The sequence below is a fragment of the Haliotis rubra genome, unplaced genomic scaffold, assembly GCF_003918875.1.
Source record: "Haliotis rubra isolate DU_JTF1 unplaced genomic scaffold, ASM391887v1 Scf36, whole genome shotgun sequence".
Lineage (NCBI taxonomy): Eukaryota > Metazoa > Mollusca > Gastropoda > Lepetellida > Haliotidae > Haliotis > Haliotis rubra.
In genome coordinates this window covers 2,045,822-2,061,811 of record NW_025767035.1, presented here as the reverse complement: position 1 = coordinate 2,061,811, position 15,990 = coordinate 2,045,822, and the positions used below count along the sequence as shown (strand labels likewise).

At 39.7% G+C, this 15,990-nt stretch overlaps 1 protein-coding gene and 1 long non-coding RNA gene across 2 annotated transcripts; one reads left to right on the top strand and one right to left on the bottom strand.

The window, feature by feature from the left end:
- Positions 1-921: 921 nt before the first annotated feature.
- On the bottom strand, positions 922-15,450 carry LOC124285425 (RNA-binding protein 34-like). Its single transcript, XM_046721648.1, has 12 exons — positions 15,430-15,450; positions 14,385-14,607; positions 12,071-12,240; positions 11,596-11,743; positions 8,262-8,321; positions 8,054-8,097; positions 6,971-7,054; positions 6,278-6,338; positions 5,169-5,211; positions 3,959-4,077; positions 3,108-3,215; positions 922-1,307 (listed from the first exon to the last, which is right to left on the bottom strand). Exons 2-12 carry the CDS (start codon positions 14,598-14,600, stop codon positions 1,089-1,091), a joined length of 1,272 nt encoding a protein of 423 aa, XP_046577604.1. The 5' UTR covers positions 14,601-14,607; positions 15,430-15,450; the 3' UTR covers positions 922-1,088.
- LOC124285426 lies at positions 9,950-10,443 on the top strand. Its single transcript, XR_006900819.1, has 2 exons — positions 9,950-10,020; positions 10,363-10,443. It is a non-coding gene; the product is annotated as an uncharacterized LOC124285426 (long non-coding RNA).
- Positions 15,451-15,990: the final 540 nt, after the last annotated feature.

Genomic DNA, 15,990 nt, shown 5'->3' with positions numbered 1-15,990 from the left:
TACCAACATTTCATTTCCATTAAAGAAACTAAATATTTGTGGAACAGTCACTACATATTTGCTCATTTAACAATTGTTAATGCTCAGTTGCTGTGATGACATCACACTGCTCCATAGGGGAAAACAATGAGATGTAACATCATCCACTGTTAAGAACAATCAGATATGATGTCATGCATTGTCAATGAAATCCTTGGATCAAAACAAGTTTCCCTGTGGACTAACATTTCACATAATTTTCAGCATCTACTTTCTGAAAAACAGGTGATGGGAAATATACAGAATAACCTATGTGAAACTTGACAAACAACAGATTATCCTAGTAAGCGGAGTGTAGGTTCCTTACTTCATAAAATATTCATTCAGTGGACAGAATATGGGTAATGTCACAACATGGCGACACTACATCCTCAGGATTGAACACTCAGATAGTTAACACTGTAGTGTGGCATCCATTTGTTGCATTTCTCATGTCTCATGGAACCTCATTCTGTTCTGATGGAAATACACAAGTGTTGTCTAACAAAATTGACATCCCACTTGATGGTTGCACAGGAGGTAGTGGTGTTCCGATGATCAAAAATAATCAAACATTGATCGAAAGAAGGATTAAAAATGATGATCGATTGTAAAAAACATATTTTCAATTAATCGGAACTTGCTTGTTTAAGTATAACACACCTGAATGAATTAAGCTAACCATTAAATTTGACGAATATATTCACGAACAAACATGTGCTCAAGAATGTAACGCTATGCGCATTGTAAAATTTTAAACACTTTTATTGTTTAATTACAATTCCAGTGTCTTTCTTGCATGTGTGCATTTCATTGCATGACTGTATTAGTTATAAAAAACATTCATTAGAAAAAAACTAGGGAAACCCCTTAAAATTGGTGATTACATTAAAAATGTATATATTTTGATGATAATCGATAATCGTTCACCTCAAGTCCTCCAATAATCGATATTGGTTTTGGTTTCCGATTCCCAACACTAACAGGAGAGATGTTTGGCTGCAAGCACCTGCCCAAAAATATGCACCTTCAAAAGGATTTTCCAGAAACTCAAACTGAGCACCCCTGGTTCAGTCGAACTTGATGTGTTTTCTGTTATGAGGCTGCGGGGTTTGAGGGGTAGCAGGAGGGGTAGCAGCAAAGGCTTCCTTGACTCTGTCTCTGTGGCGGGGCTTCTTGGACTTGTCCTTCATGGACTTGGGTTTCCTTATCTCGCCTGGACGCAGGTTGGTCGGCTTCATCCCCATCTTCTTGGCCTTCTTCAGCAGTCTCTGTCTCACAGGATGTTTGTACAACAGAATTAAGGACAATAACACACAGCACACAGATGATCTGACACAAGGTGATACAACTGAAATACTGAAATTGTAAATCTGCCTGGTCGCAGAGCCGGACCAAAAGTTTATTCACAGGGCTGCTGATGTTAAACAAACAGTATCCTCCATCAACAAACTCTGGACCACTCATGTACAACCTCCAGCACATCATCCATGGCCAGTTCTCTCTATCGATTGCCAGCCCGATGACAACCATTGACAAACACCAGGACCACCTGTTACCAAGCATGAAGACCAGCAATGGCAGACAATAGGACTAGGTACTGGACCACCCATGTACACAACCATGACCAACCCACAGGACCGCCCATTCCTAGGAACCACCTTTTGCAACCCTGGATGACCACCAATGGCAAACAATAGGACTAACAACTGGACCACCCATGTGAACCCCTTTGACCATCCATGGTTTACCCACAGGACCACCCATGTGAACCCCTTTGACCATCCATTGCTAACCCACAGGACCACCCATGTGAACCCCTTTGACCATCCATGGCTAACCCACAGGACCACCCATGTGAACCCCTTTGACCATCCATGGCTAACCCACAGGACCACCCATGTGAACCCCTTTGACCATCCATGGTTAACCCACAGGACCACCCATGTGAACCCTTTGACCATCCATGGTTAACCCACAGGACCACCCATGTGAACCCTTTGACCATCCATGGTGTGAACCCTTTGAACCCCCACAGGACCACCCATGTGAACCCTTTGACCATCCATGGTTAACCCACAGGACCACCCATGTGAACCCTTTGACCATGCATGGTTAACCCACAGGACCACCCATGTGAACCCTTTGACCATGCATGGTTAACCCACAGGACCACCCATGTGAACCCTTTGACCATGCATGGTTAACCCACAGGACCACCCATGTGAACCCTTTGACCATCCATGGTTAACCATGGGTTAACCCACAGGACCACCCATGTGAACCCCTTTGACCATGCATGGTTAACAGGACCACCCATGTGAACCCCTTTGACCATGCATGGTTAACCCACAGGACCACCCATGTGAACTCTTTGACCATTCATGGTTAACCCACAGGACCACCCATGTGAACCCCTTTGACCATCCATGGTTAACCCACAGGACCACCCATGTGAACCCCTTTGACCATGCATGGTTAACCCACAGGACCACCCATGTGAACTCTTTGACCATTCATGGTTAACCCACAGGACCACCCATGTGAACCCTTTGACCATCCATGGTTAACCCACAGGACCACCCATGTGAACCCCTTTGACCATCCATGGTTAACCCACAGGACCACCCATGTGAACCCCTTTGACCATGCATGGTTAACCCACAGGACCACCCATGTGAACTCTTTGACCATTCATGGTTAACCCATAGGACCACCCATGTGGACCCTTTGACCATCCATGGTTAACCCACAGGACCACCCATGTGAACCCCTTTGACCATCCATGGTTAACCCACAGGACCACCCATGTGAACCCCTTTGACCATCCATGGTTAACCCACAGGACCACCCATGTGAACCCCTTTGACCATCCATGGTTAACCCACAGGACCAACCATACCTAAGGACCATATTTTGCCAACCACTAAGACCACCAATGCCAAACAGTGTTGCCAACTACCAGGACCACCCAAGACCACCCAAGGCCAACCCCAAGACCACACATGAACTTGGCTGCTATTTAGCTGACACGTGTTGCGCCAAGACTCCATGTAGTCACTCAATATCGAAATGATATAAAAGGATATTTTCAAAGAATCTTTCTTCTGCACACTTTTGCAGTTAGTAACTCTGATCTTCCTCCCGTTCAGCAAAGACTTATCTAGTTGAAGGGCCAGGTCTACTGAGGACTTCTCCTGGAAACACAAATAACTATGTACATAATATATTTCCTCTGCATTAATAGAGAAGAATGAGTGTGTTGTATTTAAGTTGCTTAATCAGAGTCCAGTGGGAGATCAGCACACAATGAGGCAAGCCTGGGATGTTTACTACTTTTGCATGTTGGTTGTTTAATGCTGCTCTAGGCAATATTCCAGCTACATAATCCTGGCTGGTAAAGTAGTGAGACAATTGGGATCACTGGATTGTTTGGTCCAGACTAAATTATTTACAGACCGCCACTATATACCTGGAATATTGCTGAGTGCAGTGTTAAACAAAAAGCAAACACAATAACAAAATCTTTTGTCAAAACCTTCCCACACCTCAGACATGTCAAGCAAACATTTCAACCACTTGCCATTCCCACTGGCCCAAGTGAGTGAGAAGAAACAACACATATATTCTACAAATCCTGATGAAGAACTATTGCTCATTTGACAAGTTACAAAAACATTTGCGAGTGAGTGAGTGAGTTTAGTTTTACTCCGCACTCAGAAATATTCCAGCTATATGGTGGCGGTCTCTAAATAATCAAGTCTGGACCAAACAATCCAGTGATCAATATGCACAACTGGGAACCGATGACATGTGTCAACCAAGTCAGCAAGCCTGACCACCCGATTTTACGACAAGCACGGGTTACTGAAAATCAATTCTAACCCGGATCTTCACGAGTCAAAACGTTTTGTATCGAACACTTCTTTAATATCCTTACAGCAAACAGCACATAGCCAAATCCCTTGCCCAATCCTGTCTGTCGGTCCCTGATGACCCGGACGTTCTCGATGGATCCACACGGTTCAAAGTGCTTCCACACCATGTTTTCTTCAATATCTGAAAAATATACTTACAGTGATGCATGATAGCACTTTCAGAGCTCTGTGGCTCATCTAAACAATCAGTAAATTCTTCCAGAATATGAAGAGTGATTCAGTGATTACTAACATATTCCAACTATGTAAGCCCATGAATAACTACATGTAGGCCAGGCTAATCAGTGGCTCAGAGCAGGATTTCTGGGTGGTTATAAAAGCTATCTCTTGTAAGTCTCTGTGACATTGCCGATTGCCTATCTTTTCTTTACAACATGGACATTGCTCAGCCTGTCAGTCAATGGTTTGCCAGGTTCTGTCACTATACTCAGTAGTCTGTCATGATACGGAGAGGTCCAAGAACTTATAGCACATATCTTCTGATTGAAGGTGAGGTGAAATTGGGTTTTACGTCGTGCTTGAGAATATTTCGCTCATATGACGACGTGCATGCGTGTGTATGTGTATGTGCGGCTGCTTGTACTAGCCCAGACTTAAGCTGGTTTTATAGTGCTAGCTCACTGAGATACCATGTCGCAGCGAAGCATGAATACCCCACTCAAACACATTATACTGACTCTGAGCCGACCAGTCCTTGTTGTACCCATTAATGCCGAGCGCCAGGCAGGGACCAACAAGTACCATATTTTAACGTCTTTTGGTATGACGCGGTCGGGGATCGAACCCACGACCTTCCGCTCTCCGGGCGGACGCTCTTACCACTACACCACGGAGGCGGTCTCTGATTGAAGAGGACAATGACACACAGTCGACTGAGTCACTGCTAGGACACACAGACAAGCATGGAGAGCTCAGAACACATGGATAGATATCACAAGATTAATCACAAGGAGACAAGGGGTACAACAAGCATTGGTTACTTGGGGAGCTAGTTTGCTGGGAAGCTATTCTCACAGGGTGCTTGAGGCTACTACTGGATCCCAAACAGCTAAGGGGAGGTAACTCTGCACAGCAGCACTTTACATCTTGCTATTCCTTCATGGATACATAAGTAATCATAACCCCCAGTGGGAATTGTCTTTCCAACATAAATGCTAATCTCGATATCTTTGTTGGGTATCTCGTTGTTTTATTAGGTCAAAACAAACTTACCATAGGAAAGGTTCCCAACATAAACCGAATTATTTTTGTTGTGCTGTTGAAAGAAAACAATAATAAAAGAAACAACAGTTATATAAGCACACATTAGTATTGTATTCCGAAACAAAAACATTATAATCATGGTAATTAATATTCATCTAGCTGATGAGCAATCATCTTGACTTTACTGACATGAATATAACAATGTTGGCTGGTACATAGTGAACGCACAGCTATTCATTGGTTGAAACATCACATTTACAGACAAATTGTCACATCAAATATCACAACTGTATTTCTTGATGAAATGATCGTTTGTGACAAACCTGGTTGTACTTGTAGACAGGTGAGGTAGTTGGTGAGAAAGAAACATAAGAACTAAATACCTGTACAATCATTTGTTTGTTTGTTGTTTAATGCTGCGCTCAGAGATATTCCATCTATATGGCAGCGGTCAGTCTGGACCAGACAATCCAACCATTATACAAATCGATCTACGCAATTGAGATACGATGACATGTGCCAACTAAGTCAGGGAGCCTGACCACCCGATACCGTTAGCCTTACAACCTCATACACTCATTACAATCATACATTCATTATTTTGCTCAATATGTTCAAAAGTAACCTCAATAAGTCACCATTCCATTAGAGTTGGTTTCTGTTATCTTTTCAGTTTTTTGATAAACAAGTCAGCTTACACTGAGCAGACAAAAATTGCACTTTCAGCTCTTTTTGTCAAGTTCCTTATTTTAGAATCGATAACCCAAGTAATAAAAAATCCTGCCTGTGAAATTTACTCAAACTGCTCAGTGGTCAAAGGGAACTCAAACGTCTACAAATTTGTTTGTTGTTTAACGCCACACTCAGCAATATTCCAGCTATATGATGGCTGTCTGTAAATATTCTAGTCTGGACCAGACAATCATGAACTATTATGTAATATTCCAACAACAAAAATGCTCCCTCGACTGAGCCCATTGGGGTTAATTCACATTGTACATGCTTCTCCATAGAAATCATCATCACCCTCCACCAACTAGCCACAAATTATGAACGGTCCCTTAGCCAGTTATATCTGAAACTAAACCAAGATGAATCTGAAATTTAAACATACTTACCTTCTTGTTGTTAGATGAAAGGTCAACTCGTAAATGGTATCCATTTAATTCATGGCCATTTCTAAGAAAGTAAGAATCAAGAACACTGTAATAACATTGGATATATAGTGGAAATGAACTAATTTTAAAATAAAATATTAATATCTATGTCACTAATATCTTAAGTATGTATAGTAATGACATATGTCCATATTTAACACTGACTATACTGGTATCGCTTGTTGATTACTCAGATCGGGACTAGTGGTTGATAACATGAGGAATGATCTATGGTTGCCATGGTATTTACAGAGTGAAATGTCCTGACAAACCAGTGGTTGATAACATGAGGAATGATCTATGGTTGCCATGGAATTTACAGAGTGTAATGTCCTGACAAACCATTGGTTGATAAGATGAGGAAAGAACTATGGTTGCCATGGTAACCACCATTCATAGCGTAACCACCCAGTCCCCTTTTCACATGGTTTTATTGATAAGCTTGTGTAACTCAAGATCAAATGGTCATCAACTCTGACAAATCCACCTGTCCCCCATGTAAAATGATAAACATCTCTTGAATATTTGAAGATATTTCAAGTGTTGGTTTTATCATACTGTTTACTAAATGAGCTTTCCAAAACAAAATTACGGACAGCATTTCAAACAAATACTTAGTTGCCTTATAACTTTCAGAAATAAAACAAAACTTACAATTTCAATGACTTTTTTGCAGCCACTTCATCCTCAAAGCACACGAAACACACAATATTACTTCTGTTGGGGTGAAAACTTTTCCTGCAAGTAAAGCAACGATACATCATATTCATGTCAAGATACAACAGGCTTAAGTCTCAGGCTTCCATGTGGCCATGCAGAATGTGAGAGAGTCACCAACACTGCCAGGCTAACAAGAGGTTGCTAACATCAACCAGTGTCTGTTTAATTTGCCTGACTCATTTATTGACGCTCATCTAAAGGTATCATGCAATCAGAATCTGCGTCATGTTTTGCCATACCACCATTTTCAGTAAATGCTAATAAAAGAAATATGTCAAGATGGTAAAAAGCTAAGCAAACAGGCATGTATATTGGATGACACAGAGAGGCAACAGTAGGTACAAGTTATTTAGTGTACTTTACTACTAGCACTAGTTACATGCTGCTGTTCAGTGCCCTGTTCTACAAGCTTATCATAGTGCTAGGACAGGTGTAAGTCTTGGTGAAGGTAGAGGAGTTACACTCACCTGAGGGCTATGATTGCTTTGTGGAATAGGACCCAGGTACAGATTACCCTGGTCATGTTCTATATAACAGTAACCATCAAGGTATGCCATTAAAGATGGCCTCTTTCACAGCCAAGGATGCAAATATTTACCTCTGGCTTGTCATTTCAGTTTGCCTGCAGGTTTCTTCAACACAATCAGCTACTGTTATAACTTACGTGTTTATTTATACCCATATTTATACATATACAAAGTCAACAGTGTGTACCCAGTCGTAAAAGGGAGCAATGGATTCCAATACTCCAAGGCTAAACATTTATTTTATTTCCAATGGTGTGCAAGGAACAGATGCTAAGGGTTAGTGGTATACCTTAGGGTGAAAATGATAGTCAAAATGGAAATGTCACTAGCATTTCCAAAGTTTCATGGACAGGTAGATTTCAAACCCTGAAGTGTAGGTCAGAAAGATTTCTTATATAATTTGAAGTCAGCTGATTTACTTACAACTTTTCTCAACAATTAAAACTTCTAAAATGAAATACAACTTCAGTCACAGGTTATAAGTACTTACTTAATGAAGGTGACTTTCTTTGAAACCTTTGGGTCTGACACAGGCTGAAAAAAATCAATGATATTGAGAATTTATCATAAAATCTGAAAAATAATCTAAAATACGAAGAACAAGCTGATAATGCTTGAATCTTAAGGTTTCTACAAGATAGATCTACATTCCATTACATTCTGACCAACAGTTGTATCCTAAAGACAATTATACTTACTGGACATCGGTATCGTACACTTTGAATTGTGCCAAAGTCTGCAAACAGGGCTTTCATGGCCTGAAAAAAATACATTGTCAGCAGTGTTCAAATCTAAGTCTGGAAGTAATGGGGTTCTTGTCATTAACAAAATGTTAAAAGTTACAAACTGAGGCTGGCCCTCATACTTCATCAACTTTCAAGACCCCTTCACAGTATGTGGAGGGGTGCTCTACAAGCAGACAGAGTCATCAATATCCCCCCCAAATGGCAAAATACTCTTATGAATATGTGTACTATAGTCCGTTTGACTTCATTTGAGACCGATGAATTGCTCACTAACACAAAATCTAATACATGCAACAAAATCAAACTTACGAGGGATGACAACTTGCTGGTAAAACAGCCAGGTAACCAATAAGCGTGTGCAGTGAAATTTCAATTTCACACGTACAACTTGCACACCAGCAAGCGGTCCCCCCTCGTAAGAAAATGCGAAAAGTGACAACAAAATAATGATCGTTTGTTACACAACTTTTTTATTCGGGTGTCCAAAATTATGAGACAAATCATCAGAGTTGGTCTGTCGATTTCATGTGACTTTGCAAAGTTTGATTTTGTTGCATGTATTAGATTTTGTGTTAGTGAGCAATTCATCAGTCTCAAATGAAGTCAAACGGACTGTAGTTATGATTATGTCAAATGTTTTGGTGTGTATATGGCAAAGTGGAAGGAGAGTATTGAAAGGTTTTTAAGTTCTGCTCCAGAAAGGAGCACAACTGCCAAATTCAGTCGAAGCCAAACTTGTTGCCATGGAAACACAAAAAATATTTTATGCATAATTCCAAAGCCGTAGGGTTACATGACGGAAGTCACAGCTTTCATCCTTGGTTTAATCTTTCAGTTATGTTTTTCAATAAGATATTCACTTTCATTTCGCACAGGGAAGCACTACATTATAACATTGGTACAGTTGGCTGTTTGCTCAACAAGTGTAAACAATAACTCAGGTTGCTAGCACAAAAAATTCACATGATGGCACAGAAACTAAATATTTTCTCTACAAATTGCCAAGGAATAAATAATGAAAAGAAAAGAATTGATGTTTTTGAAAACTTAAAGAAATGGAAATATTTACTGTTTACAAGATACACACTTTACTAAGGATATAGAGCAGAAAGTTAAACTAGAATGGGGATCATCTGAAGTACGCTGTTGTTCATTTACAAGTCAGTCTAGAGGTGTAGCCATCCTATTTCAAGATAATTTTGAATTTGGCAGATACGTAAATAGGCTGTGGCAAGACCTTTTAAATTGGATTGGAGATAAAACAGACACTACTATAAACCTGGATCCGAAAACAATCCTTTTGGGCTTTCATAAAAAACGTAACGATGTTCTGAACTTGATATTTATCATAACAAAGGAATATATATATTCCAGAAAACTAGCAAATATACGTCCAACCCTTGAAAGTCTCAAAGCCAAATTAAACCACAGATACAATCTCCATAAATATAATGCATACTCTGTATGCAAATATAGCAAGTTCACGACTTTCTGGTCATCATGCCACAACTTATTTACATAACCTACTCAATCTCACTTATGCTTGTTACTTAATTGTGCTGTGTATTTGAAATAATGTTGTGTATGAATGATAAAACTGTACCAATGCGAAAAAAAGAAATAAAGTGAAAAAAAATGAAAAATCCAAAACTACCAAATGGCACCAGTACACCACCGAACCTATCTATGTGCCAAGTTTGGTGAAGAAATAGTGAATGGTTTCAAAATTTCACTCCGGAAAAGAGCGCAACCCCCAAATTCAGTCGAAGCCAAACTTGTTGCCATGGAAACACAAACAATATTTTATTCAGAATACCATAACTACCAAAAGGCACCAGTTCACCACCAGACCTATCTATGTAGAAATCTGGTGAAGAAATAGCGACCGGTTTTAAAGTTCTGCTCTAGAAAAGAGCACAACCACCAAATTCAGTCGAAGTCGAACTTGTTGCCATGGAAACACAAAAGATATCTTATTCAAAAATCCAAAACAACCAAAAGGCACCAGTACTTCACCAGACCAATCTATGTGCAAAGTTTGGTGAAGAAATAGTGAATGGTTTTACAGTTCTGCTCCGGAAAAGAACACTACCACCAATGTCAGTCAAAGTCGAACTTGTTGCCATGGAAACGCAAAAATATATTTTATACAGAAATCCAAAACTACGAAAAGGCACCAGTACACCACCAGATCTGTCTACCAGTATATGCCAAGTTTGGTGAAGAAATAGTGAACAGTTTTGAAGTTTTGAAGTTCTGCTCTGGAAAAGACGAAAGTTCACGGACAGAGTGCATTTTAATAAAAAAAAGTCCATGCTCAAACTATGCTTAAGTTTCAATACAGGGATGCAGTATAAACATGATAAAAGGATAGTGTTTCAACCCTGTCAATGACAATATATACCTTGATCATTGTTGATGTCAGTTTGGGGCATTAGAGGTGCCTAGAACTCGACATTATGAGCACATGATCCATTCAGTCACATTGTACAATGATAGGTAGCTGGGGATCTGATCTAATCAAAGAGCATCAAATGATAACTTGTAATAACTTTCTGATGTTTGCACTCGTTAGTGGCTCTTAATGCTAATAGGTTACCGGTAACTGATACCTTAATGGTGGAGGAAAATAGGCTATGACATCATAATGATGTTTGTGACACAAACTGATTACTTCTGAACAATAAGCCAAGTTCAGTATAGTATCCGTATGACACATTACATGTTTCTTCAGTTTCTATCTCAACATGTTAGTAAGTAATATATAGAATAACCAACTTATAACTTGGAATAATGGATTTTTTATCTGTCACGTATGAATGCTGTTAACACCATTTATTCTCTTATGACAAATAAGTTACTCTGTAACTAATGGTTGTTAACTAAATCCCAATAAGATTCATGACCAATCGAAACCAACGACCAGTCGAACCTTGCAACTAGTGAGGAGTTAACACTGTCCTGTGAAATATGATGCTTTAGATGAGCCATACACCTCTCACCCCTAGGCAAAATCGGGGCGGTGGGGTAGCCTAGTGGTAAAAGCGTCCACTCATCACGCCGAAGACCTGGGTTCGAATCCCCACATGGGTACAATGTGTGGAGCCCATTTCTGGTGTCCCACGCCGTGATATTGCTGGAATATTGCTAAAAGCTTCGTAAAACCATACTCACTCACTCTCACTCACAAGCTGTCACAATCTGGGGTCAAACTGGGTCCCCTTTAAACAATGTTGTCTGTTTTCTAACTTGTGTATTCAGTATCATCTGTTGCAAATAACTCAACTGATTTCTTGACATCCAGCGGGAGGTTCCCAATGAAGACTGTCCTCTTGTCTTTTGTTTTATCCCTCTTGTACTTTGTTCTTCTCTTCTTGGGAGCAGCTTCAGTTTCGTCATCAGAGTCTTTCTCCTTCTTCCTTTTCTTCGGTTTTCTGGAACAAGACGGAATAACCAAGATCAGAGGAACGGAGAGTTCTGAATGTAAGTATCAAAAGTCAAATACAAGTAACACAATTTACACACCCTATAGCTTGTGACGCTACCATAGCATCTACACCCAACATGCAGCAGGAATATATGTCATGTGTATGTTTTCTTTTGTAAAAACCAAAATAAGAAATGAAAGGGATTATCGACAGCTAGCATTTCATTGGATCAGAAACCAATGCATCCTTCATTTAGAGAAATAATGCACAATTTCCCCCTATTACAATGCCTCTTAACACTCCTTGACAACAAGATACCTTATTGATACTTACTGCTTCTTTTGTTCCTCTGAACTTTCCTTCAGAGATTCATGCACAATTCCCTTGGGAGGACAGAATCCCTCTTCTTTTGCCTTCTTGGATTTCTTCTTCTTCTTCTTCTTCTTCTGCTCCTTATTTAATGCTTCCTTCGGCATCTGATCTTCAGTACCTGGACTTGACTTCTGAAATAAATGAATAAGATATGATTTTAATGTATTCTTTAAACAAAGAAGTCCACAGTAAGATCAACATTGCATACCACTGAGTGAGTGAGTGAGTGAGTGAGTGGGTGGGTGGGTGGGTGGGTTGGTGCTTGGGTGGTTATTGAGTGAGTGAGGTGAGATGAGATGAAATGGCGTTTAACATCATAGTTGATGATATTTCGCTCATATGTGATGTGCATGCATGTGTATGTTTGGCTGCTTTTACTTGCCCAGACTTAAGCTGGTTTTATAGTGCTAGCTCACTAAGATACCATACCGCAGTGAAGCAATAATACCCCACTCAGGCACAGTATACTGACTCCGAGCTGACCAGTCCTTGTTGTACTCATTAATGCTTCGTGCCAGGCAGGGACCAACAAGTACCATATTTAAACATGTTTTGGTATGACGCAGCTGGGGCTCAAACCTGCGACCTTCCGCTCTCCTGGCAGAGGGTGATTGGGTATGCGAGTGGTTTTATGCTGCTTTTCGCAACATCACAACAGGGGACAAAAAAATGTGCAGCATACCACGGTGGTGCTGCGACACAGGATCACTTAAATCACATAACATACCTATTTGATCCTCATTAGATTGAGCCCTTTATGTAAACATCATATAAATTACAACAAGCACAAGATATCAGATACAGAGAATCCATTCTGTTCCAAGACTACCTTTCAGGTTTTAATGACAAGACACAATGCTTGTGATCATAATATAATTCCTCCAATGTGATATTTTGGGTAGCCCACCACCCCTACATTAAAGGTCACATGCAACGTAAAACAGAACTTTGCAGATTCTGATACCTTTCGGTATGGACATACCGAAACAAATCGTCAAAAATGCAAATTCAGCTTATAAAGTTGAAAAATAACGCGATGAAAAAACCGGGCGAAATCGGAGTTCAAACGTTTCACTAATTTTCCCCAGACTTTTCTGGGGAAAACGGGTTTCAACAGCTGGGCTGCGCTCATAGCACGTGCGCAAGTAAATAGGTTCACGCAGCTTGGAAGCGGGTTGTCGGGTGAATACTCGGTGAAGGCTTTGGTGTGAGCTATTTTTCTAATGTTTTGTTGATATCTCACAGGCGCGAGCTTTTAATATGTTATGACAGTAAATTAACTGTTTATATAATTTCATTTGTCTATTTCACCACACGTTCTTCTTACCGAGTCACTTTCTGAGTTCGATACTCAAAAGTAATGTTATTATTTAGCGTTGACAGAATTTCTAACTGTGATATAGATTTGTCGTTGTCACAGACAAAACTCAATGTCTTGTTTTATTGACACCTGTGTGTCTGCCTGCCTGTCTGCTAATGACAATATTCAATACACAGCTGCTATCACTGACCACATGCAATTTGAATTTAACACCAATCAGGCTATACACCATAAACAAAACACATTGATTTATGGCCCGAGTTCGGTCTCTATAACATTATGTAATTACACAGACAGGCAGGTGTGATACTTGAACACATGACATGTTATGATGTCTGTTGATTGCAAAATGTTATACACAAAAAATGAGCATGTATTTACAAAACCTAACATCTCTCTGTATATATACACACAATTAGCCGTGAAGGCATCTGCAAATGAACCAGCCGTTACACTTGAGTGCACACCCACCCGCTCTGACTGGGTTCGGTATCCCGGCTGCTTCGTTTCTTGGGAAGTAAACCGAAGTACACAATTTTGCACTTTCGATTTGCGATTGTACGCTTATGTTTTGTTTATATATTTTTTCGTAACCAGCAATGTATATTATATGTCATGAATAAGTGATAATTGTGTTTTAATTATGTTTGATTTTTTGGTTGCATGTGACCTTTAATTGACAGTACCTTAATTCACTGTTATGAATGTGAATAAGTACTGCTTAGTGCACTTTGAACAGTTATATCAAGGCATTAAAAAAATGAGCATGTCTTAAGACATTTACAACTCTGGTAAAATCCACAAGCATGGGCAAGGTGGTGGTGACAAAGAATAAAAGTCTCAGCAAATCTGTGCCTTAAACGAACAAATACAGGATTGTGACACTAAATTATTTAGAGAGTGCCTCACACTGTGAAATTTCCAGGACTACCGTAAAGAATCTATGATAATTACCTTTTCTTCTTTCACATCTTTTTCTGTCTTGATTTCAATTTTTATAGTCTTTAATTTTTTTAACTTGTTGGTCTTCTCTGTGGGAGTCTTTTTTTCTGTCTTGACATCAAAGAGAGCAGCAAGTTTGGTTTTGGAGGGGGTCGTCGTGTTTGATTTTATCTTCTTGCCTCCTAGTAAATCAGCAACTTGGCCAACAAAATATTTATTGTCTGCCATTTGTATCCTGTTGACAAACACAATACAGATACAAAATTACTGACCCTATTTTTATGTAAACATTTGAAGGGGTATGTTTAACTATATGAGAATTACAAATAACCTGATGAAAGGTCGTTTTCCTGGTGAGAGTGGGGAAACTGAGTGAGTGAGTTTAGTATTACGCCACACTTAGCAATATTCCACCTAATCGAATCTGGACCAGACAATCCAGTAATCAATAGCATGAGCATCAATCTGCGCAATTGGGAACCAATGACAAGTGTCAACCAAGTCAGCGAGCCTGACCACCCGATCCCGTTAGTCGCCTCTTATGACAAGCATGGGTTGCTGAAGATCAATTCTAACCCGAACCTTCACGGGTAGTGGGGAAACTGAAAGTTTAATGAAATAATTAGAGCATCAAACGAATATTCATCCAGACCATGAAACAGCCATCAGGACCTGTTATGTCTGTGGCAAATCACAATATGTTAGATCTTGTTAAATCGTCCGTATACACTTGAATTTCATATATTTCTGAATTTTCGATTTTTAAAAATATGTTTTCATCGGAACACCTTGAGAATACAGACTATATTTACAGTACAACTTGAACATTGTGACAACGATGTAGTAGGTCCATTACCCAAGACAGCTGCATTTGATGCCTAATCTCTACCTCTACTGTACCGAACATGTTTCAGAAAATACAGAAACGAATCATGCTTCTCAAAGTGTTAACATACATGCGTTGTGGCCAGTAATGTATACAACAAAACCTTCTGATTGTAACAGACGTTTCAGACCAAACCTCCTTCCAGTGAGAAATTTACCAAAACATACACACGTGCAATGGAATGGGTAAGAGTTGTCGTTCTTTGGAACGGGAGGTAACTCTATCATATCGCACTCTTGGCTAGGCTCCTGTCTACATACATGAGTACGCAATAAACAGCAGAACCAGTTATATCTCACGCGGATTTTGTCCTGCGCGTCTTTGGTGTTGAAATATTAATAAAACAACAAACGAATATTCCGCAACGGTAAAACAATTTCTGTCACAAGGATCAAGAAGTCTAAGCAAGTCTTACGTACGCAGACTCCGTCACTGCAAATATGAAAAATGTTTAAAATATAACAAATACTTCCAAGGAGGAAATATTAAATATATATAATATTCGCGCAGTGCAGCCAGTAATTTGAGTAAACACACTAAGCCTGATCGGTAGAACCTGGCAACGTTTCTTTCTTACTATCGCGCACAGAATTTATTATGAAAGAAGTAACTGACACAAGGGAGTCTATTTTGACTTCCTGTAGATGCCTGAAAAATATATCCTTAAATGAGGCTTTCCTCCAACAACGAGCCGATACATCGTCACATATAACTGAAATCCACATCTAACCA